This window comes from Lacerta agilis, chromosome 5 (assembly GCF_009819535.1).
Source record: "Lacerta agilis isolate rLacAgi1 chromosome 5, rLacAgi1.pri, whole genome shotgun sequence".
Taxonomy (NCBI): domain Eukaryota; kingdom Metazoa; phylum Chordata; class Lepidosauria; order Squamata; family Lacertidae; genus Lacerta; species Lacerta agilis.
In genome coordinates, this window is record NC_046316.1 from 60984647 (window position 1) to 61009811 (window position 25165).

The 25165-nt window shown below is 44.2% G+C and overlaps 1 protein-coding gene across 2 annotated transcripts in view; it reads left to right on the forward strand.

The window, feature by feature from the left end:
- Window positions 1-25165, forward strand: part of RAB6B (RAB6B, member RAS oncogene family) — a 53998-nt gene that overhangs the window by 10986 nt on the left and 17847 nt on the right. For both annotated transcript variants that reach the window (XM_033150144.1, XM_033150143.1), the window contains exon 2: window positions 18396-18454. In XM_033150144.1, the coding sequence (XP_033006035.1) occupies window positions 18396-18454 (59 nt within the window). The remainder of the gene's footprint in view (window positions 1-18395; window positions 18455-25165) is intronic.

Genomic DNA, 25165 nt, shown 5'->3' on the forward strand with positions numbered 1-25165 from the left:
CAGTGAGGGGTGTGTCCTAGGAAAGTCCCAGAGGTCAGTTACAGAGGCCTGGAGGGCTGCACTTGACCCTCAGGCCTGAGGTTTCCAACCCTTGTTATAAGCCACGGTAGTCTGAATGGAATCTCCACCATTTGGGCACCTATCTCTGAATATGAGATGCTGGGGACAGGGAGGTTTATTTTCTTCAAAGGCTGCTTGTGAGTATCTACTTGATTGCAGTTGGTGGGTGAGATGGACCATTGGACTGATTCAGCAAGTCAATCCTTCTGTTTCTATCTCATGCACATTTTCCCTGTAGGAGGCAGAATACTGGGCCAGAGAAGCTATTGGTCTGGTCTTAAGACTTCTGTGTTCATTTACCTTTTACCTTTACCTCATTTAGTGAACTGCATCTAACCCATATCCCTCATTGATGGTTTACATCCTGACCCCCTTCATCCCATTGCATTCACTGACGAACTGTACTGAAGAGTGGCACCCATCATTTCATGTGATGAAACCTCCAGTAGGTGTAGAAAGGATCCGTCTCCTAAATCAGCAAGTGAACCAGTTGTGTTTAATTACATGGCTTAAGTCACGTATTTAAGCACTGTGGCTACAGTTGAACACAGAATTAAATTCATGACAGAACGTGGACATCCTTGAATTCAACTCAAGTCCACAGAAATCGAGGGTTCTTCTGGTTTGCTTTGTGCTGGATTATGAAACACTCGTTCCTGTCGCTTTCTGCTGTGGCCATATGACTTGCAAACTGCCCAACAGAATTTCTGAAGAATTGTTATAATTTCGCAACTCTTCAGTGTGACCTTTTTGTACTTTGGGGTCACGGCCATATTTAGCTGTTTCAGGAAAGAGGCAGGGAGGGAGACATACTCAGGCTGTGTACATACCAGATATTTAAAGCACATGACTCCCCTCCTCCAAGGAATCCTGGGAAATGTAACTTGTTACGTGTGCTGCGCATTGTAGCTCTGTGAGGGGTAAAGCACAGTTCCCAGGATTCTTTGGGGGTTGCCATGTGCTTTAAATGCACAAGGTGCATGCAGCCTAATAGTGCACCGCTGTGCATGTTTGCTTGGGAGTCAGTTCCAGGGAGTTGGCGCACAGCTCCAGAGTCGCCCACAACTGGACGTAATGGTCAGGGGTCCCTTTACCTTTTTACAACCTGTTAAGTGTGCTTACAGCTCCAGTCCGGGGCGCTCTTGCATCTAGGAGCAACTACAGCCAGAGGTCGGAAGGGTGCCCTCCTTAGTGGGCAGGCATTGGCTTGGCTCCCACGTTAATTGGGTGTTTATGTCCATGCAGCAATGATGTGGCCTGAAGCTCGTCACCTAGAGTTCTGCTAGCTCCGCCTGACCCCTTAGGCTGCTGTGCTCACTTTGCCGTCTGTTGCCTGGCAACTGTGAAGAGCGGCACTCTGTATTTGCGTACCTGCTGTCAGGACCACATTCTTTTCTCCTTTCTTTCTTTTTTTTTTAATAATGAAAAAAGGCCAACGGCAAACACAAAGCGAATTGGATGGTCTCTCCCACTGTGTTGGAGCGGAAGTGCCGCTGAAGAGGCTGCACACCAGCTGGCTCGATGTGGAAAAGTGCCCAGTTCGTTGTGCGTGGTGTATGGGCTTCGGAATTATTAGCTCCAACTGCCACAAAGAGAGCAGCCACTGGTGGCACTCTGTGGTTCACCCCCTCAGGTATGGATGCCAGCTCCCCCCACCCCCCGCACCACCAATTCTGTGTGACTTTGGTGGTGGCACCATCTGGCTGCCACTCCCTTGCCAACTCTTGTCTGGGTGGCTGTCCTGCTGTCAGTAGTCACTATCGCAATGCTCCCCCCCTCCCCAGGGACCCCTGTTAAGTATGACGTAGTCTCCAGCTGCCCAAGCATGGCTAATGGGGGGGGGGAAGCAGTTTCCACTCAGTGGGAGATCGGGATGGCTTTTAATTATACATCAGGATGCTTGACAGCACTGCTTTCCCCTTTTGCCTGTCTCTGGTGCACTCTATCTTCTCTTTGTTCCCCCATCCCTCCCCTTCTTATCTCATGTCATCTGCCATTTTCTCAGTCGTCTGGTTATGAGTCAACCCTTTGCCTCACCCATCCTGCACAAATATTTCTAGGTGCTGCCTCCCGTCCCTTTCCCCTCAGCTGAGCCTGTCTTTATTTCAACCTCTCTATTTCCTCTGTATTTTTGTGATTAGTTCTAAGGGCAGAACTGCTGACAAAGGGGAGAGAGTGGCCTTGCTAGTTTAAACTCCCACCACCTTTTTAATAAAACAACAACAATAACAACAGCTGGATAAATGCTCCTGCTATTGAGTGGCAGGGTTCTGCCTCTAAAGCATTTACTGTAGAGGAAAAGTTGGAATATAAATGTAAGCAATAAGTAAATATTAAAGAAATAAATACAGTTCCATCACAAAGGTAGAGGAGGCTTGAGCTGGTATGAGTTGCTGTCTCATGCATATTTCCACTGCAAGTGACTCCAAATAAGAGCCTATCGCACACACTTGCACCGCTGCATCCTATGCAGTAACCACAGTAGAAATGCTTGCAGAGCTTTTAGGGCAGAGATGGGAACCTATGGCCTTGTGGGTGGTGTTAGGTCTGCAGCTTCCATTAGATCCAGACCCCTTGGCCAATGGTCAGGGGTAATTGGAGTTGTGGTCCAGCAAAATTAGGTGGACCATAGGCTCCCCATCCTGATCTAAAGGTTAAAATGAGCACTGTCTTGTGCTTTGAAGCAAACTTGGAGCCAGTCCTTTTTCAAAGCCAATAACAGGGTATGTTCCATTTGACTAGACCTTTCTGTTGTGTATGGAACCAAACAGAAGTTTCCAAGAAGTGTTTCAATGCAACTCCATGTACACTGTGTAACAACAGTCAAAATGAGATGTTACTGGAGTGTGGGTAACCATGGCCAAGTGTGATTGCAGTTGGCACACCAGCTTGAACTGGTGGAAGGTGCTTTCTGCCACAGAAATCACTTGGGCCTCCAAGGATAAGGCTGACTCTCAGAGCACCCCTAAGCTGTGAACCTGATTCTTTTTGGTGAACGCAATTCTATACAGAACAAGCTGAATTCTACCTTCTCAAGTCAGATGAACCATCCACCAAAATGGTTTCATTGTGTCAGCACTGAGCTTCTGCTTTATTTGCTGATCAGTTCTTTATTGACTACACACCTCAATCTAGAAACTTACTAGCCTTACCTGAATTTGATGAAAAGGTGAAAGTTTGGTTTCATCAGCTTATTGGCCACCAAGATGATGTCAGAAGTTTCATGTAGATGAAACAAAATAGAATATTGCAGATCCTCCAGTGTTACCTTGCATCTTCTGGAAAGAGCCATCAAGATAGAAGTGGAAGCATGGTGCCCTTTGTCTCCATCCCAGAAAAGTGGTCCAGAAGGTGTCCATACCTGAAGGAATCAGAAGAGGTGAAAGAGAATTTGATTATACGGATTATGGCATAAACATGCTGGCTTTATATTTGGCAATTATTAATGCAGAGTAGGAATGTCATTCTATTTATAATAATATAGGGAAATGATGGGTTGATTCTTTTAGCACAGAATCAGGATGATTTTAAAGCAAAGTTAACAGGTGGCAGATTAGCTGATTGCATATCAAAACAGGGCCCACCTATAGTGTTTTACCCTTTTCAGGCTTATTAAATCATTCAGTTTCTCTTGTCTTCTTTCCCTCATTCATTCACCATAGGTAATGTAGAGATGGATGCTGTTGGCATTCATTTTTTTCCTCATTGAAGAATGAAGTGTGTCTTGGTGGCATTTAAATGTTGAAGAAGCTTCTTCTTTTGTAGGCAATCTTTCCTAGCAGCTGTTGGTGGCATCAACTTTTAATTTGGAGAAGCTGACTTAAATGACCTATTCTAGAATGCTGGTACACCTCTAATTATAATGCTAGCTGGCATTTCGACAGGACACAGCAGGCGACACATTCAAAGCACTATTCAGTCATACATACTGTATAACATCACTTAACCCTTCCTTCTCTTGGCATAGTTCAGTTTTAAACATGGAGTCTGGAATCGCTGGATATCATTTTTGGATTTCTTCTCTCTTTATTCTTGCCCCTCTGTATTTCTAGTTGTTCAAAGATACAGGTGCTCTTCCTAAGCTTCGCAGTGACCTTAGGAAGCTGCCTTATTAGGGAGTCAGACCATTGGCCTCCTAGCTCAGGTGAGACTTACACAGGCACAGGTAACCTGCTGCCATCTACAATCCACACTGAAGTCCCGGGGGGGCATATCTTACTTTAGTTTTTAATAATAATTTTTATTAGGGTTTATAGAGAGAAACACAAAGCTTTAATATCAGATACCTTTTTTATCCAAACTAAAATATTAATCTAAATAAGATAAAAACAGAGAGAGAAAAGAGAGAGATATAGAGAAAAAGAAATAGAAAATATATTAAAAGAGAGAGAAAGGAAAATAAAGTTAAGAAACTAAAGAACTTTAGATTCTTCATCTGTCTGCTATATATAAACAATATTCACTTCATCCACCCCAATATAGCACTCTTTGGGTGGTGGGGAGTATTTTTCATAAATGAAATTGCAGCTCAGGGGTCCCAGTGTATGGAATACGCCACTATATCTCGTTCATTGGTAATGCCATGTCTTTCTTACATGCCAGTTGGAGGTGCAATTAAAAATGGGAGGTACTGCATCCTCTTGATGGGTCATGCAGCTCTTCGGTGCATGTCCATCTTGTAAAGTGCAGGAAGTAGATTGTATCTGAAATTTCACTTTTTAGAAACCCTGGCATGTGCACCAGCCCAGAGAGTTGTGTGTGCTTAGAGTTCAGTGTGCCTCCCCCCCTTTCTTTATTAAAAGGTTGATGCAGGCGCACCTCCACGCACCTATTTAAATATTAAACGTCAAAATTCTTAAATGGAAAATCTCTGCCCTGTGCTTGCAAATAAGGATGTGATTTGGGTCAGGTTGTATGGGATAACTGTGGTGTATTTAGCGTTCCTTTACTCTGTTTTTGCTGCCGGGGAAAGGATGCTCCCCAGTTGGCTACTTAGTGCATGGTAAAAAAAAAAAAAAAAAAAAAAAAAAACAGTTTCACACTAATGAACGCTAACCACTCTCTGCAGCACTGGCAACATTTTCCATTTGTGACCTCTAGCTGCTGAGAACTGTGCAGTTCAGGGCATATTAAGGAGGACTGACCTTTGTATGTCATTCTAAGGCATACATTTCTCTAGGTGAAACATCAAAAGAAAGGGAAAAAAACACAAAGTAAAACATAAATTCCTTAAAAGGGGGCGAGGCCTCAGTAAAACAGAATTTAGCACACACCTCCAAAATAAAATAAAATGAAACATAAGTTAGTTCAACAGATGGAATTCCATCACAGGTATTTTATTTACTAGTAATATTTATATACCGCTAGTCATTCAAGCATCTCTAGGTGGTTTTGAATGCTAATTTATTTGTTGAACTGTGAAGGTTTAGGGGAAAATTTGAGTTTTCAAATTAAGTATAGCTATGCAGGTGCAGGTTTAGTAGCTTTAAAAAAAATGGTCCAACCATTGAGAGTATAATGAAGGACAATATTTTGTTCTGCGGATTCATTCTGCGCTGCCCAAGGTTAAAACGAAATATGAGGTGGGGGAAAGGATGCTAAGCCATTCTCACCATGGGAATCAACAGTGGAAGGGCAATGCAATGAATTAAAAAAAAAAAACAAGCAAGCAAAAAACACCAACATAGACAAGTCTGTAAAATCCCAGAATAAAAGCACAGTAAGTAGCATTATTACTACACGTCGGGGAATATATCTTGCAACCCACATGCTAGCAAGAAGCAGCAGTACTGCAAAAAAAAAACCCCACTAATGTTGGATGCCATCTTGCATCAACATGACCAGTAGTCCAAGATGATGGGAGCTGAGGACCAGCAACCACTGGAGGGGTCCATGGGGCTCTCTAGGGTTTCGTTCAGGCATCTTTCCCAGCCCTGACTGGAGATACCAGGAATTGAATCTGGGACCTCTCCTGAGCTTAATATATATCCTTCCTTTGCTCCTCCTGCCAGGAAAGCTTAGCTATCCATTATCTGTAATTGCCTTAATCTTTTTAAAAAGCACCTTAGGCCCCAGGTTGCATGAAATGGGTATTGCTGTGGGGAATAATAGCACAGTGTGTGAAGGTGAGATGCTGCTACCTTCTTTTGCAAAATAGTTTTCTGGCAAGGGCATTGAGCAGCGCCAGCGAGGCCAAGAATTCTAGCCGAGATTCTAGCAGGGGAAGCCTCATGCTCAAGTTACACAACTGCCTGCAAATGGGATGCGAAACAATTGAGGAGCTATTTGGAAAAGCCTTTCAAGCGAATCCACTCTACAGTTAGCCTAACATCTTGGTTCGTGCCCATCATGTGAGTCCTATGTGGGATTGTTTTCCGTAGGTGCCACTAAATTAAAAGCGCCAGCACCAGAATGTTACTGCCAGTCATGTTTATGTACTGTTCAGAAGCACAAAGAGATTCTCTCTGTTCATAATGTGGAGCCTTTTGCAAGCAGATCGTTGTCTATAGATAGACTACAAAGCAGCTACAGTACCTCTTTCCCCTCTAGTCTGCCCCCACTCCATCAGTTCCTGCTGCCTGGATAATGTAGAAGGGGCCTGAGAGCACCATGATGGATTGCAGGGACCGTCTTCTGCTAGACACCTTTGATCTAGTATTGATCTGGCTGGACTGCCTGCCTAATGGATAAAAATGGTTTTCCCTCCCTGCTTAGCATCTTCACACAGGCTTCCCAATGAGAGCAGCAGGGCAGTAATTCTCCCTGGGTTTCTTCTGGACAAATGCTGAGGCCACACTTCTAACACAACGATTGTTCCAATGGAAGGGAGGGGAGGTTGAGGAGATCCTGAAATAGTTCTTTGAGATAAATGGGCACAAAGTCCAAAGCAGGACGGGGCAGCCTCTTCATAACAAAGATTAAGATATGGTTAATTCCACCCAACATGACTGCGCCCTTGGCATCCTGAATATTGGTACCTTGTTGCAGTTGCTTGGGATCCCACAGCTGTTGAGTGAAGACCTCTGTGAGCATGGCAGGGGATCATAGCTGTCAACCTTTCCCTTTTTTGTGGGAAATTCCCTTATTATAGCATTGGGAAACAGCAGGGAGGGTTGACAGCTATGAGGGGGATGTGGGTACTGGTGGTATCTACCAGTGGTAGTGGGAGCAGGTCAAAGCACAATCTAGCAAAGCAGAGAGAAAGATGGTTCTCCATGATCTGACAGACCCTGCACAGCTGCCATTGTAGCATTGATCAGAAAAGTGCAGGCCTCAATGAGTGCTCCACACAGCAGGCCTAGAATAGGACTGAAAGAGGCCACAGTCTTGGAGACTAAACCTTTCTCACCCTCTTGAATACATGACTGGTCATATATCACTGAGCCTCTGCCTAAACCTGTGACCTGCCAACGATCCCCAGCGGGTGGTTACCCAGGTAGAAAGAGCCAGTGTGGGATAGGCCTGACAAGGGGATATTGTGAGGTTTGGAGCTTTTAGGGTTAATAAGCTCAACAGATTCGCCACTCCCACAGGGAAGATGTGTCACAACATCCGGGGTATCTGCTGTATACAGGATGTCTATGTGATTTGTGACGCACTGTTTTTTCTGTTCAGCAGGGGTGTAGCGAGGGGGGTGGGGGGCCCCGGTAGTGCCCTGGGGGGGTGACACTCGGGGGTGATGCCCCGCCCCCCGCAATCCCCGCCTCCAGCCAGCGGCGAAAAAAGCCACTGAAAGAGGGGGCTTTCCCCCTTTCAGTGGCTTTTTTCGCCGCTCCGCTCCCTGAGGCAGCGGGAAATGGAGAGGGGCAGGCCAGTGAGGAGGGGTGTCACCCCCCTCGCTGGCCCAACCCCTCTCCATGCCCCGGGATGGCTCCGCTCAGGGAGCGTGTCGACAGAAAAACCTGCTGCGCTCCCTGAGCGGAGCCCGCGGGGAAAGGAGAGGGGCGGGCGGAGGCGTCACTCCATGCGCATGTGTCATGACGTCATGCGCACGGAGCGACGCCCCGCCCCCAGGGGTGCCGCTTGGCTTGCCACCTCCGGCAGCCCAGCGGCTAGCTATGCCCCTGCTGTTCAGTTTCACTTTTAACCGGAGAGAGACATGTCGTCTGTATCTCTGGGGAAAGAATGTTCGTTGATTTATGCTTGTAAATAAAGCTTGCTTGCTTAAAACAAGCTGGACTCCGTGGAGTTTATTTGCTGGCAAGAAAGACACACACAGCATTGCGCAAGAAGAAGTTTGAAGTTTGAACAACTCTGCAAAAGCACTGGAGAAGCAGGGAAGCGCAGCAGGAAGAGTTGCTGGACGCCATTAGTGTTTTCCAAGTGCTAAACTGTTTTTGAGGCTTTTCCAGTTTAAAACAAAAGCTCCAACAGATATTTCCCAGGAAAAACTTGTAAGTTGCCAATAAAGGACCCACATTGCTAGATACTGATGGATTGAGCTAAGAGCCTGGTCAAGAGCTTGCCCTGGGTGCTTGTATTAATTTACAGTGCCCTTATTAACATGGGTGCCAGATGCCCCAAGGACCATCTAGTTCCTTATATCCCTGCCAGATCATGGAGGTCTTCCTGGGGGGTCACTGCTGATGGTTCCCTCATGGCTCTGATGCCTGGCTTGTATCCAGCAGGAGCTGTGCATTCAGCATTGTGTGTCTGGTGTCTTTATTATACACTGGATAGCTGAGTTGGTTAGAGCATAGTGCTGATAACATCAAGGTCATTGGTTTGATCCCCATGTGGGACAGCTACATAGTCCTGCATTGCTAGGGGTTGGGCTGGATGGTCCCTTCCAGCTCTACAATTCTATTATTCTAGGCTTTTGGAGAATGCTGGTTTTTGACACTTGAGGTAAATGTTTTTAGAACCCACCTTATTTTTATGGTTGTTTGTTTTACTATTGGTTTTAATGCTGTAATCTGCCCTTGGACCGCAGAGTGAACTTCTGTATATTTTAAAGTAGGGTTGCATTCCCCCCCACCCCATTTTACTTTTTAATCTTTTGTATACTACTTTGAGGTTTTTAACAAAATCAAGTGATGCATAAATTTTAAACAAATAAAATGGTTGCACCCTATTTTGTGGAACTCCCTTCCAGTTGGGCAGAGCCTTTGTTGAACTTCCAGCACCTACTGAATATATTTTTTTTTAATCCCAGCAGGGATTTAATTTAACTGATTTTTACCCTTTCTGTATTTTATTTCTCATGCTTTGTTTCACTACGTATCTCAACATACCTTAAATAAAGGATGTGGCAGCTGTGGGGTTGGGCTGATGTGAGTTTTAGTCCAATGCCGTCTGTAGGACCACAGCTTACTCACTTCTGAGTTAAATTTTCTATAGTCGTATATTTTTTCCTCATTCTGAGGCACTCTATCTGATTTTGGGATGTTCAGTCTACACTCTGAGACAACTTTCTTTGCTCTTTCTCCCCCTCTGCATCCCAAAGGGTTCAGTTAGTGTTTGGTTCCTCAGGAAATAAGGGTCAGTCTAGTAAAGAGGGGTTTGTTTGCATCTCTGTCCAACTGGGGTCAGAGCATGACCTGCAGGAGAGAGAGCAGGTGGACACTTGTCCACGCTGATGTGTGGAGCACTGGGTCTAAGATTGTTCTGGGGTACCAGAAGCAGTTGGGGGGAGGGCATACCAGGCGTCTTGCTTTCCACTGCACTGATTTGCGGAGGAAGCACCATTTAGTGCAAATCCATCCTAATTTATTTTTAAGACATTCCTATGTCCCATTCCACATTTTGCTTTGTTAGATCTCTGCGTGAGCTCCAGAAATTGCATCTTAAAGCTCAACATATCTCCCCCCCCCCCGCAGGCGTGTTTCAAAGAGATCTTCTAAGGAGTGCATTTCCCTTCAGAAACATTGAGCAGGATGGTGGCGCATGGGATCAGAATACAAATAGCCTGCTTGCTTCATGTTTGCTGAGTAACTGCTCAGTTGCTCAGGCGATGTGTGAGCAGAGTGGCATTCTTGCGTCCGCCCCCCAACAGTGCTTTGAAAAGCTGCATGTGGATGTGAGTGTTAATCATGGCTGGATAGTCATCACTTTCCTGGGTCCAATGCACAGATCCTGCTCTGAAGGCTGATCCCAGCCTCTGTATGCAAATGGGAGTGTAGAGGGGGAAAACCCTGCATACAAGCCCATTGCCCCTAGATGGGTACCCTGTGCAAAATTCTCATCTCACAGGACTATATATAGTTTGGGAGAGGTTGCTTCGCCAACATGTGCAGAATAGGATGGACAGATGCACGCACACATGAATCCGATATTTCTTCTGTGGGTTTATTCTGAAGCAGATGTTACCTTGAGAATCAAGGCATGAAACAACTCTAGGTGAAACTTCAGCCAGCCACACAAACATCTCCCTCCTTGTGAGTCCACTGCACCAACTTAGCAGTTGCAAAGGACCTGAGGTTACTTGTTCAAGTTTTTGCATTCAAATTAAGAAGCAGCAAATTTAATTCCAGTTTCTCTGAGAGTGGAAGTTCTAAGCTTATTTATATGTAATATATATGTGTGTGTATATTTTGAGGATAGTTGTTGTTGTTGTTTAGTCATTTGGTCGTGTCCGACTCTTCATGACCCCATGGACCAGAGCATGCCAGGCACTCCTGTCTTCCACTGCCTCCCGCAGTTTGGTCAGACTCATGTTGGGAGCTTCGAGAACACTGTCCAACCATCTCATCCTCTGTCGTCCCCTTCTCCTTGTGCCCTTAATCTTTCCCAACATCAGGGTCTTTTCCAGGGAGTCTTCTCTTCTCATGAGGTGGCCAAAGTATTGGAGCCTCAGCTTCAGGATCTGTCCTTCCAGTGAGCACTCAGGGCTGATTTCCTTAAGAATGGATAGGTTTGATCTTCTTGCAGTCCATGGGACTCTCAAGAGTCTCCTCTAGCACCATAATTCAAAAGCATCAATTCTTCAGCGATCAGCCTTCTTTATGGTCCAGCTCTCACTTCCATACATCACTACTGGGAAAACCATAGCTTTAACTATACAGACTTTTGTCGGCAAGGTGATGCCTCTGCTTTTTAAGATGCTGTCTAGGTTTGGTTTGAGGATAGTAAGGTAAAGGGACCCCTGACCATTAGGTCCAGTTGTGTCCGACTTCGGGGTTGCGGTGCTCATCTTGCGGCTGAGGGAGCCGGCGTACAGCTTCGGGTCATGTGGCCAGCATGACAAAGCTGCTTCTGGCAAACCAGAGCAACGCACGGAAATGCCGTTTACCTTCCTGCCGGAGTGGTACCTATTTATCTACTTGCACTTTTGACATGCTTTCAAACTGCTAGGTGGGCGGGAGCTGGGACCGAGCAACGGGAGCTCACCCCGTCGCGGGGATTTGAACCGCCTACCTTCTGATCAGCAAGCCCTAGGCTCTGTGGTTTAACCCACAGCGCCACCCACGTCCAACCTCTAAAAATGGATTTGTGGTTGAATCATTCAGTGGTCCACCAAGACCCTCAGTAATTTTTACATACATACTTACATGCATACATACATACATACATACATACATACATGTGTTTGTGTGTGAGAGAAATTCTGCTATAGATCTGCTTGAAACATGAAGCCTGTTTGAATGGCTGAGACTGTTGTGTCATCCTGCCAACCTGGAGGAAATGTGCAGTCTTGTCAGCATTCTCCAGTCTGGCTATAGAAGTAATAACCCCTGCTGGATGCCAGTTTTCAGTTTTGCATGAGTGTAGTGTAGGCTGCCTCCCTTTCTTCTGCCTCCGTATTAGCCTGCAGGACATGAGACAGTTCTGGGGTATGGAAACTCTTTGTATCCTATGCTATCAATGTATCATTGATTCTTCTTTTTTCTTCTCTTGCTTTCTGATAGCTCTAGGCTGGGTGACTTTGTCTCCTTCAATATTATGTTTGCATGGTCTCTATATTGACAGCTTGGGTGTGTGGGTGTGTGTATTTAGCTGAAATATGGATTGTATTTTAGTATCCCATTGTTCATTTTTACATAATTTTGTTCATATTAACCTGGTGTTTTCTTAAGGACAATGAAAAGTTTGTAGCTTTGTTATATAGCATCTTTATGGCCAAATATTTTCCCCTGTATGGTGTTTTTTTTTAATTGTCATGTTTTGATGAAGACCCTAGACTTCCTTTTGGAGCAAAAAGAAGGGTATAAATAAATGGAAGGAATGTAAAATGTATGTTGGAAAAGCTCAGGTTTGCAAGTTGTCCCTGTCTGGCCACTTTGCAACTTCTTTGTGGGTTTTTTTGTCTCAGAAAATATGAGTGAAACTCTCTGAAAACTTCATTAATCAAGAATGGTATGTAGTGGGGGTAGGAGAACTGAAAATAATGCCAATATATTTCACAACTGGCAAACAATACGCCCCTTTGGGTTCAGATTGTACATGGCTAGATGAGTCTAAAAAGCCCAGGACACAAATTTTCACAGCCCTCTAGTGGCTGTGGAGGCTCATTTGTAACCAGAAGTAATGTATTTAGCATTTACTCTGCAAGTGTATACTCGATTCTGACCAAACTAAGCCTCCTGGTGTATATTTTGCTCTAGGAGGCTTAGTTTTCCTACCCCACTAATGTGTTTTTACTGCAGTTTATAAAAGCAAATATTAATAAAGGAATTAAGTCTTCCAAAACATCTAGCTGCTTTTACTGTAGTTTCTGTTTCAGAGGACAATTTCAGGGGAGCATGCTTGTGTGTTCTGCTTGGTGGAATCCACAGGTGGCTGAGAGCATCCTTTAGAGGGGAACCTCTATCGGCTATCAATCAGGATACTCACAGAATAGGGGGGAAATGCATTATAGCTATACTATGTGCCCAAACCCGTCTCAAAACTCTGATGAGATTGATCCTGGGAAGCAAGCCACCCTAATAGCCTTTCTCTTAGTTTACTGTGGGCTGGCTCTGTACATATTCCATTGCCAGAACCTTTCCATTAACTCTTGTGCAGATATACCAACAATAGTCATTCAAGGTATAACTCCTTCACAGCAGAATGGAAATATAAACACAGAATTGGAAAAAAGGAATGTACAGTGCAAAACACAACTATTTAAGAACACAAATATTCAGATACTTATATTTTGATGCTGAGACTATTGTCAGTTTTATTACAGGACACATTTAAAGTAAACCAGATACTGGTACAATTCACTAATTTGTTTGGAGGATTTTTAATACGCAATAGGCTCATATGCTTCTTCCCTCTTGCATCCTCCCTTTGTATCCCTGTTTTCTCTTCCATGATTTGGGGTCAAATGTACTATGATGTCTGCACAAATCAAGCAAACTATAGTGATTATTAACATGGAATTGCCTCTGAAACATGGTTTGCAAACACACTTTGAAGCATGGTTTCAGATGGTGATTTGAAGGCAATTCTTGGTTAATACTAACCATAGTTCGCTCAATTTGGTCATCATGGCAAACTGCAGTTACTCTAAACCCCTAAAAGGAGTGCATGCACCGTTAGTTACTTGATATGGATTGCTACTGTGGGATCTGAACTGAGTTTGCAAACCAAATTACAAAAGAAGCTAATTTGCATTCGTTATGATTTATGTTATTGTATGTGTAATGGCTGCTGCCAAAAATTGTATGTATGTAGTCTTGGAAAAAATGGAAGAACTACAGGGAAAATGCAGGAAAACAACAGCTGGGTGATTATGTCATCAAAATGGCTCAGAAAAAAAGAGGATGAACAAATCATGGCTATTCCAGAATAAATGCTAGTGTGGAAGTAACCAGAACTGGAAATCATGCAAGTACTGAAGACATGATATGTAGACGTTCTAAATAATCAGTCCTCTATGAGTATAGATTCTGATATAAATCCAGCATGAAATTTGAGTTTGACTGTAGACACCAGTAGTTGTATGATATTGCTGTTAAAATGGGTTGACCCTATCATTAGCCGAGTGAGGTGGCTGCCTCAGGCAGCGGATGATGAGGGTCAGGAGTGGAAGCAGCCAAGTGTACTATGCAGCCTGCTATGTGCTCCTCAGCTACCCTGCTGTTTTTGGCTGCATGCAGTGAAGGACATTCTTTTGTCACCAGTGTGGAAATAAGATGAAACTGCCAGTCTGATACATGGAACAGGGGAGGCAAAAATGCATTGGGCTGGGCATGCTGTTGAATAATGGAAAACACATTCAATCCAATATACAGTTTCCTCCCTCCCTCCTCAATTTCTGCATTATTTGTCCCAGCAATCTGTCAGCAACAGAGAGAGAGGGAGAGGGAGAGGGAGGATGTTGTTTGTCAGCTTCATGAAGCTCTGGATTTCTGGAGCATCTCTGGGGAGCAAGCATCATGCAATGCCTTGTAGAATTCAGCAGCCAATTAGGATCCTGCATCAGCCCCTTATCCTCTACTGAACTGGCTAGAGCTGCTCTATAAATATCCATAGTTTGGTTTGGATTGGCTCTTTGGTTCATCTTTTTTGTCCCTTTCACAATAAGCAGTCTCTAATGAGAATGCTTTTGAATTATGGTGCTGGAGGAGACTCTTGAGAGTCCCATGGACTGCAAAAAGATCAAACTTATCCATCCTTAAAGAAATCAACCCCGAGTGCTCACTGGAAGGAAAGATCCTGAAGCTGAGGCTCCAGTACCGGTATTTTGGCCACCTCATGAGAAGAGAAGACTCCCTAGAAAAGACCCTGATGTTGGGAAAGATGGAGGGCACAAGGAGAAGGGGACGACAGAGGATGAGATGGTTGGACAGTGTTCTCGAAGCGACTAGCATGAGTTTGGCCAAACTGCGGGAGGCAGTGAAAGATAGGCGTGCCTGGCGTGCTCTGGTCCATGGGGTCACGAAGAGTCGGACACGACTGAATTACTGAACAACAACAATGAGAATGCATGAGGAGCAAGGGCTTAGTGGCTTCCAAAGTTACGGTCCCTTCACATTCATCTTTTCCTACAGATCACAAAGCCATACAGAAGGCAACAGGAGGGTTTAAAAGAGAGTGGGAATGTTTTCAGTTAAGATGACTTTGGATTCCCTTCAACTATGAGCACTAAAGATCTAACACAGCCTTCTCCAACCTAGCGCCCTCAACATGTCAAAACATGTAGTCCAAAGGCTACAGCTCCCATCAGCCCCCATACTTGCTGGGGATGATGGGAGTTGTAGTCAAAAGCATCTGGAGGGCACCAGGTTTGGGGAGTCTGATCTAGCACAATGAGGGGGGAGGGCTATTCCAGCTCAAATGGGTTTTTAACTGGTGTTGTAGTAGATTAATGCAGAGTCTCCCCCCTCTCTAATTATTGGTGCATTGCATGAAAATGCAAGAGATTGTCAGTGCCTCTCTGCACTCTCCAGCCTCAAGAGACCTGCCTTTTCTCCATTGAAAGCATGCTGCTCACTCACATCTGCAATCCTTCAACCCATCTTTCCTGCTGGTCTCCTGAGTACCACGAGAGCAGCAGGAAGGTTAGTATAGAGAAATTGCTCTTGGGCTTATGAGTTTCCAAACATCCCCAGACACACCCAGGCAGCTTTCTGCTATTTCCAGAGGTTGGCAAATGAAAATTTGCTTGCAAAGCAGGAACTCTCTTTTTTTTTGCTGCTACCTTTAGAGGTTTTGGAGGGCAGGGTGGATAAACTGGTGCCCAATCCAGGCACATTAGAATCGTGGACTTCTCTGTTTTTGTGGCAGCTCCCATACCTGGTGACATTTTAAAATAGCTTCTCAGCATGAAGTGAGAAATGGCTCATCCAAGCAATGAGATGGTTCTTTCAATCCTTTTTATTCTGTGCTTCTTCCTCCTTCTCTAGCCACAGCATCATGTCCCCCTCCCACCTGGTTTTTTGCCCCCCTACAACAGCCAATCGGCATTCTGTGTCCAGCGACCACACACTGTTCTCAATGGGCTGTGTTTTTTGGGAGGGGGAGGTTCTTTTCTTATTTATTTATAAGGCCTCATCTGCACTACACATGCTTTGGGGGAAGCCACAACTGTTTAAAGTGGTGTGATACTGCTTTAAATGTATGGTGTGGAAGGGGCCTAAGAAATACCACCTCCTTCCCATGCGTTGTTGCTGCCATTTTGGCTACATCAGTGTGGACACTCTCTTCCTGAATATCAGAAATGAATTATATGACTAGTGCCTTTTTAAATGTTGGTTGATGCACAACCAGATGCCTTCATCTGCCCCAACTGCAACAAAATATGTGTCTCCCATATTGGTCTCTACAGCCACAGCAGGTGCTGCAACCTTCCAGCAGTTTGACTTTAGCCCTCCATTGTCTCCCGAGACAGATGGATGCCAGCAACAAGTGATGCTGCGTACTGAGAGTGTCTGTAGATATTGTATCCTTCAGCATTGTGAGGAAGGGAAAGAGACTTTGGCTTCCTATTTTTGCATGTCTTCTGTATCTTCCAAAGTTGCGGTAGCTTTTCCATGGTGAAATGCATGAGTTACTAGCTCGCAATGATTATATTCTACTGTTGGCTCATGCTAAAGGCCTGTCTAGTCCAGCATCCAATTCTCACAGTGGCCAACCAGATGCCTCACAAGCCCACAAGGAGGACCTGAATGCAAAATCATTCTCCCCACTTGTAATTCCCAGCAACTGGTATGCAGAGGCAAATTACCTCCTACAGTGGATGTAGGAGGAATGCTAAGGTGTTAAGCTGGCTGGCTTTGAGCCACAGAGAGCAGCTCTGAGGTGAAATATGGTCTCTCTCCACCCCTTTCCTTCAGCTGGGATTCTGATAGGGGTGGGGGTGAAAGAAAATTATACTAAAGACCCTCACACTCCTTCTGGTGTGAGTTGAACACCAGGGTGCTCATTAAACCTAAAGACGGATCTCATCTCTTCAGAAGGCACACCATGGAGGGAATTAGCATACTTAATTAAGACTCCCGATGAATGGCATTGTAAAGTTTCTTAATTAACAAATGTGCCCTCGGGGCAGGGGGATGGGTGTTAAACCAGGTTTGCTTTAAATGTTTCTCTTTTTAATGTGCATTTTGTAATCAGGAAATCAGCTGGGGTTTTGTTTTTGTTTTTTGGTTGGGTATAGTGTTTTCTGTGTAGATACCTAGGTATGGAAGTGTGGCAAGAGAAGAGGAGGTCCCGTGAGTCTCTTCAAGGCATCTGTTCTAGAGAGTTCTCATAGTTTGGGTTTCTTACTTGAATTGCCTGGCTTCAATCCATCATCTCCTGAAAAATACAAAAATACCATATGTTGTGTAAGGAATGTATAACTTCCACATCCAGCCCCTGAAGCTCTGCATGTAATGTCCCAGTGGCCTTTCATAGAACAGGTTTGCATGCACACTTCCCAGGGGGGTCAGCACCGGGCAGATTTCCAGCTTGTGAGATCTACTTTGTTTTTAATTCAACCCAAAGGTGGAAAAGACAAACATTTAGAATTAAATAATTCGGAGCCCAGGAGCTTGTTTTGAGTGGAGCTTACAGTCTTTCTACACACAAATTCACTGCTGCCTTGACTCCCAGCTTTCTTCATTTCTGCAGTTTGATTTAAAAGGGGAGGGGGGTTGTTTTTGTTGCCCTTGTTACTCAACTGGAAATCAGAAGTCCCTTCTGATCTACTTTGAAACACCCAGAGATCTACTAGCAGATTGCAGTCTACCTTCTGCCCAACCCTGATATAGGTGGCCAATAACTTGTGGACATTCAATGAAGCTGAACATTGGACAATTCAAGACTCATAGAATCATAGACCATGAGAGAAAAGAGCTAACCCTTTCCCCCTGAACCTCTTTCCCTGATGATTCCCCCCCCCAACCTGCTGCTTGTTGCTTTGATAGGAAGCACATGGATGCAATTATATGGTTTTAGAAGGGTGGAATGAGCAGCACATGGAGTAAAGTTAGAAGGTACCCCAAAGGTCACCCAGTCCAACCCCAGGCAATACAAGAATCAATAATTTTATGTCAGTTTAAGGAGTTTGTACTCTAGTCTTCAACAGATTCACATGGCTACTTAACAATATATATATATATATATATATATATATATATATATATATATATATATATATGTGTGTGTGTGTGTGTGTGTGTGTGTGTGTGTGTGTGTGTGTGTATGAAAAAGCAAACTTAAAAGGCAAAGGGTGAACTCCCTGTCTGCGGCACAGTTCCCAGTTCAAATTGCCTATGTCCCTTACCACCACCAGATTGCTATTTGTAGAAGTTTTTTTGTATCTCTGCTTCTTCGTTGTCACATCCACCTGGGCCTTGAGTGCCCCAAAGAATGTCCATCCTGTGATTGGATGAGGACTCTTGTATTATTGGTGGTCACAGCATCCATTATTTTTAATTGCATCTCTGTGGCTTTTGTGTGTTTCCTCCCCTGCCCCTCTCCAGTTGGGAAGACGTCGTTGATCACAAGGTTTATGTATGACAGCTTTGACAACACATACCAGGTGAGTTTCATCGCCTATGAGGCATTCAACTGCATGAAGCATGGTAAAAAAAAAACAGAAGTTTCCCAATGTTTTGGATAGCTATGTCGCATGATCAAGGCTGCAAAAAAAATATTTTTTTTAATGCTCCCCTCTTTTTCCTTTTGACAAATTAGCAGAAGAGGAGTAGCAGAATTTAAATCAGAGCATTGTTCAGCTTTTCATCACCTGCACCTATCAGCGTAGATATAGCCTCAACTTCCCTGTGATTTCTTCTGCTGGTTTAACCTTGCCACAACCACAGAAAGGCACATAGCCCCCCCCCCATGGCTTCAGTTGGATTGGCTCTGAAATAAGCCAAACCATTTCTCCCAAAAGTCAGGAAATGGACTCAGTCATTTCTGAGCTAATCTGAATCTGACCTCGTCTCTTGCCTTTATTTTAAATCCACTTATGTGGCTGGCATGGGCAGTGTCAGCATAACAGCAGTAGCAACAAACCCGTATGGAGAGAGAAGGGTGGCCATTTCTCCCCCACTCCCCCAGCCGCCTCCTTTCTGGTGCCTGACACACACTAAAGCAATATGACAGAGGATAGAAAGCCCTGGTAGCCTCTGAGAAATGTATTTGCTCGGGGGGTGACCTGCTGCCATGATTCCAGTCACTCACACATCCACTGAGTCTACACACTTGCAAAACATTTGAATTGGTCTGTTTGCTGACCAATGCAGTATTTGTTCAAATGGAAACAATACTGTACTCTTAAAAAAAGAGTATCTGGTATCTGAAGAAGTGTGCATGCACACGAAAGCTCATACCAGGAACAAACTCAGTTGGTCTCTAAGGTGCTACTAGAAAGAATTTTCGATTTTGTCTTAAAAAAAGATCATGCTCCCTGTTGCAAAGGAGAGGCCATTCTCCTAGGATGAGTCCCCAAATGGGATGATTGTCCAGGCATCTGTCTTGCAGGCTGCATCTGTTCACTGGAACAGGAAAATACACACCGAACAAGTGAGCTCTCCCCATGGATGAAGCAACCCATGAAGCTATTGTATGTTACACAAAAGGCTGGTTTATTGCTCAGCCATCTTCAAGGGTGTGGAACTGCAAAGGTGCCCACGTTGCTCTGTATAGATGAGAATTCGAGCTCCTCGGTCTGACTGCAATAAGCTTTGCTTTTCCTCAGGGTGATTCAAAATTATGTTTCTTGGCTGCCGGCAAATAATTCTTCCATCAGTCTGAATGTTTGATCTGCTCAAGCATTGTTCAACAGTTATCCATTACTGTATCGGTTTTGCAACTGTTAATACAGTATGCTTTCTTTTTGCACTCTGCTGGGTATGACTCCCAGAAATAAATACGGATTAATTTCATGTTTAAAAAAACTTTAATGATTCACCAGGTGCTTCCACTATGCACCTGAATCCTAATTTACCTATTGTGGGTTGACATTCTCTTGTACCACCCCTAAACTGTCCAATCATTATTGAACCGTGGAGCAGTAAAATGTTAGCCCATATTGGGAAAAATGGGATCTTGGACACATTGTGAAGCAATTGTTTGACTATGTTGCTACCAAGGCTGGCATAAACAACTGCAGCAATCATTTCTGGCATTATTTTGAAGGCTGCTAATGAAACAGTCCACAACACGAGGGGTGTGCCCAGAACCCCATGCAGTGTGAGGGTGCTGAGGCCCTCCTCTTCACCACGATCCCTCGGGACTGCCCTATTTACAGTACAGATTTGAGATTAGTCTTTGTACCAATTTCAATACAATACAATACCCTCAGCCAAATAATTCTAGGAATTACAGTGTGGTAAGGTACTGAGTATCATCTGGTGGAGAGCCTCATCCTGCCAGCTCCTACAGGTTCCCAGGAATGACCAGTTTATTATATTTTTATGCCTCACATTATTTCAACCCTCATTTTAGGCCCTTTTCATGGGTGTGAACCAAGGAATTTACAATCCTTGCAGATCTGTAAATGCTTTGCATGCCAGGAGATGTTGTTGTGCTTCCAATTTAGTGCTTTTTTGTTTTACCTATCGGGCTCTTGCAATTTTCTTGCTGCAGTGGAAAGTGAGGTTTTCTTCAGACTTATTATGTAGCACCAAAGGGCAGTTTTGGGGTTCTGAAAGACCTCCTTGATCCTTGTTTGTTCTCCTGGCAGTGCTGGTTCCAGTTCTGAGGTGACTCTGGCCAGTGGGCCTCCTGTTCCTCTGATGGGCCTCCTGTTCTGTCAGTAGCTCCTAGTGGGCTTACCTGGTTACAGCGGCGGTGGCGGCAGCAGCACTCCAAGCAGATCTGGGCAACTGGGTCTTGCCACCCTTTCAGTTTCTCACAACATCCCAGTGTGGCAGTAGGCCCAGGAGCATTGTGGGAAACTAAGGGTGCATTCAGACAAGGGGATTGTTCCATTAGGTTTCCTGGTTATAATATTACAGCTTCTGCCCCATATTCTAACATTTCTAACATGGGAGAATAGGAATCTCTAACAGAATATTCTCTCTTTTTTCTGGTGCTGTCACTTACTTAGAATGGAGGACAGTCACTCAGAGAAGCTGGGAAAGCTGCTTTAATTGGCCACTTCACTTCCATTTCCCCCCTGAGTGTTGTTTTTCTTCATCTCTGGGTTGGGGAGCACGTTCATCACCTCCCAGAAGGATGCCATTCCTGCAGCAGTGTGCTTACGGTTTATGATGTGAAACGAAACACGTTCCATTCAGGCTAAAAGGTGATTGGCCTTCAGCAATTATTTCCTCTCCTGCATTGGGTTTAAAGAGCCACCTGACTTAGTCAGTGTTGCAATTTAGTGAGGTAAACAAACACCCCATTCACCTCTTGACAAGCAATTTAAAATGCATCACAGGAGCAGCACTGCATGAGCACACCAGACAGATTCTCTCATTAAAGACTGCTGCATTTTCCACGATAGCCTTCTTGGGCCCTACAAAAGGAAAAAAAAGGGGGGTGGAAGCAATATCTTTGCTCTCCAGAATTCTCTTCCACCTTTCTGAAAGCTCCTTCTTGCCTGGTTGCTACAGGTGACCAGCAAATGACTTTGCAAAAGTATGATATTTCCCATGCCCGGTGTATTTGGCGCACTTATTTGGAGAGAAAGAGTTTTATTTCATGCTGTGTGTGTCCAGTGTCTGTCAAGCTAGCAAGTGGTTGGCATGAAGGAGGAAGCATGTAGGATCCAAGGAAGGAGTATGCATAAAGCCTAACAAAGTAGACACAACCTGAAATATCTAATCTCCCCATTAAATGTGCTATTTTTCTGTTATTTCTTTTTTGGCTGCCTCAAGCCAGTTCAGACATTGATAATGTAGTCTCCAAGTACCCTGAAAATGCCGGCATCATCACAAAACCCTTAATCCATCATGGCTTCTCACTTTGTCACTTAGAGTCCCGAATTCCTAAAGGCAAGCCTTTCCTCCCCCTCACTTTTTTTTTTAAAAAAACCCCATAGATCTTTCTCCACCTTTCCATTCATTGCTCCTTCCATCTCCTGGCCAGGGAAAGAGAGAAGCAGCAACCTACTTTGGGTTCTCATTTGCACACTCAGCACGATGGGGAGGGTCTGCTGTGTGTCCAAACCTTAGGTTCCTGCCCAGTTTCTTTGCATTGCCGCCTCACCTTTAGTTGCTAGTTTCATTTGGAAAACTGAAATTTGGGAACCTCCCCATATCCCTCCCAGCAATGCTGGTATCAGGAGCCCCAGTTAGAGAGGCCTAGCCCACCCCAACAAACTACAGTTCCCAGTGTTGATTGGGAAGAAGGAATGATTATTGCAGTTTATATCTGAAGTGCAGAAAAACTAGTGCATGAATCTCCATACCACCATCCCTCACATATTTACTATTTAATTCAGAATGCCTGCAGGGGACCATATTTTGCCCAGGTTTTTAAATCTGAGCATTGCACTGGATGTCTATTTTGTAAGACATCTTGATAAGGTTTGGCCTTGAAGGGCAAGGCATTATTATATTAATTCTCGTCTAAATGTAGAAGGGAAAGCAGAGATGGGCCATTTGCAACGTTGAATGAGTTTCCTGTCCAATATGGGCCTGACATTTTTGCATCGCAAACTAATCAAAGCAGGAGTCGCTTGACGACTTGTGTTTGAAAATGCCTGTTCCTGTTGCTTAAGGAAGGTTAATATAAAAAGAACTCTTGAACGGGGTCTTCAAACTGTTCCAGCTTAGGCTCATTTTGATGCTGATCTGATCTGGCAGGGATTTCACACACGAATTGTCGTGCTAGTCTGACTAATGCAGCGTGTGTGTACCAGCAATGGTGGCCAGGCAAATGCCTCTAGGATGCTCATAAGCAGAGCCAGTTGACAATAGCCATTCCCTGCTGTTAATCTCCAGCATCTGGCATACATGTGAGCCCTGGCATATGAGCGTATAAATGAGTAAATGCACTAGATAGACACTAAAAGCTTTTTGGCTCATAGCCTTTGCCCTTAACCACTGTGTTACAGTGGATCTCACTATGTGTTAGCTCCTTAAGGCTGCAGTCTAAACGCCACCAACCTGAGAATCGGTCCCATTAAATTCAGTCGGACTCACATCTGAATAGACCTGGTTAGGGCTGCACTGCATAGCTGTCAACTTTCCCTTTTTTGCGGGAAATTCCCTTATTCCAGCGCCGTTTCCCATTGCAAAAAAAGGGAAAGTTGACAGCTATGGCTGTTTCCCATTGCAAAAAAAAAGGAAGGTTGACAGCTCTGCTGCACTGTAAGCTAGTAAGATTCATAATCTCTCCTGAATTCCAGGATGTTTTTCAATAGTGAGGAAGCTTTAGAGACCAGATGCCTTGTTCTGGGATAGGGAGTTGGACAAGATGCTTCATTTGGTGCCTTTGAATTCTGAGTTTTGCAGAGAGATGCTGAGATTAGCTCTAGATGTCCCCAAACAATGTTAGGAATATGATAAGGATAGTTAAATAAGTGTTTGTTAAGATTTTGTGTGTGTTTGTATTTTTACTATTTTTGTAGTTTTTTATTGTAGTGTTTTGTTGTATTTTGTGTTTGTTGTATTAATAAAATTTAATAAATTCTTTTTTAAACAAAATAGATGTCTGTGCGTTGACCAGCTCCTTCCCTGCTAGCTAACTCTGAGCTGGTATTTGGACTACAATTCAGCAAATGGGAAATCCAAAGTTTTATTCTAAAAGGGGGTGGGGAGGCTAAGCCTTTAAGATTCCAAAAATAATCTTAAAGTGTGCGGGTGATGACTGGTGAAGTCTCCTGAAGACAAAAGAGGCCAAGATGGGGTCGACCCTCAGTGGCTGAACTCCCTGATTAGCAGAAGGAAATTACTTATGCTAAATGAAAAAAATGTATACTGAATTGCCTAATTTCTACACTGTGCAGAACCTGGACGTTCTGGTTTCAGGTTTTGAATATTTTCATATAAAGAGCCCTATGTTTGCTCTTCTGACATGTATTTCCTTCAGGTGGGGAGCCTCCAGCCCACAGGCCAAATTTCCCCCAGCCAATTCATTCATTCACTTTATTTGTATGCCACTCCCCGTCCCCAACAAAATGCTCAAAGCAGCTTACAACAAAGGAATAGGGGTGCGTTTCAAACAAACACTACGAAAACAATTTCATAATAATACAGCAAAACAAAAATATGATAACATATTAAAAACCCACATTTCAATACTATAAATATAACAAGATTACTTAAATAACACATGCAGCATCCAATAGCAAAAATAATAAGGAAGCTTCACAGTTTCATCTTATTCCTAGGAACACCCCTCCCAGTCCCTCTCCTTGTAAGGTTTCCAAGGGCAAAGGACGGGGTAGCTGGGAACACTCCTCTGTGACCTACACCCACCTGCCCCACATCTGATGACATATGTGACATCAGGTGTGGCGCAGGTAAGACACTATTTCAGAGGAACAGTCAGGAGCTTAACATACACTCTCAATTCTTTCTTGGCAAGCCGGGCTCGTTGTCAGTGCCAGTCAGCTGATTGGCACTGATAGCTCACCACTTTTAAGTCATTCATTTGCAGGCATGGCTTTGGATTTAAAATACACCTTCAAACTGACACTTTTACTCTGCAAACCAGTATGCAGAGGAAAAGGGACAAAGCTAGGCTTGCTGTCAGCACCAATCAGCTGATTGGCACTGATAGCAAGCCCCTTTGAAATTATCACCAGGTGTCAAAATGACGTCAGGTGACTGGCAAGTAGGCAGCCCTGACCACCTGTTCAAGTGGCCTAAAGTGGTAGAGAAGGTTATGATAGTCAAATCCTGTTCCCCACAGCTGCCTTTAACCTGCTATACTGAAGTGATGGTGAGCAAATGTTGTCTAGCCTCTCTTTCTCCCATCCTCTTTCCACTTCAGCAGTGTAGAGAAATGATTTAGTTTCATTCTTATCCATCTCCCGTTGGCCTTCCACAGCCCTTTTGTTGTTGTGTTTCTCTTCGCCTCTTTTCAAGTGTCTGCTACCACTGAGCTTCAGGGGTCTTGAAATTCAAAAGGTTATTTGCTTTTCTGATGGGAGTTGCTTGGTGCAGGATACTGGGCTTAATTGGCTTCCTGGCTTCCACACATCTTTCTTTCTTAAATCCCACTCAATCTCCCTTCAGACAGCGGTGAAACAAATCAATACAAGGACCCCTGAAGCCCTTTCCTTGCTCTCTGGAATCGCAGGCCCTCTGTGCTCCTACCAGAGAGCATTTTCTCCATCATCTGAGCACTC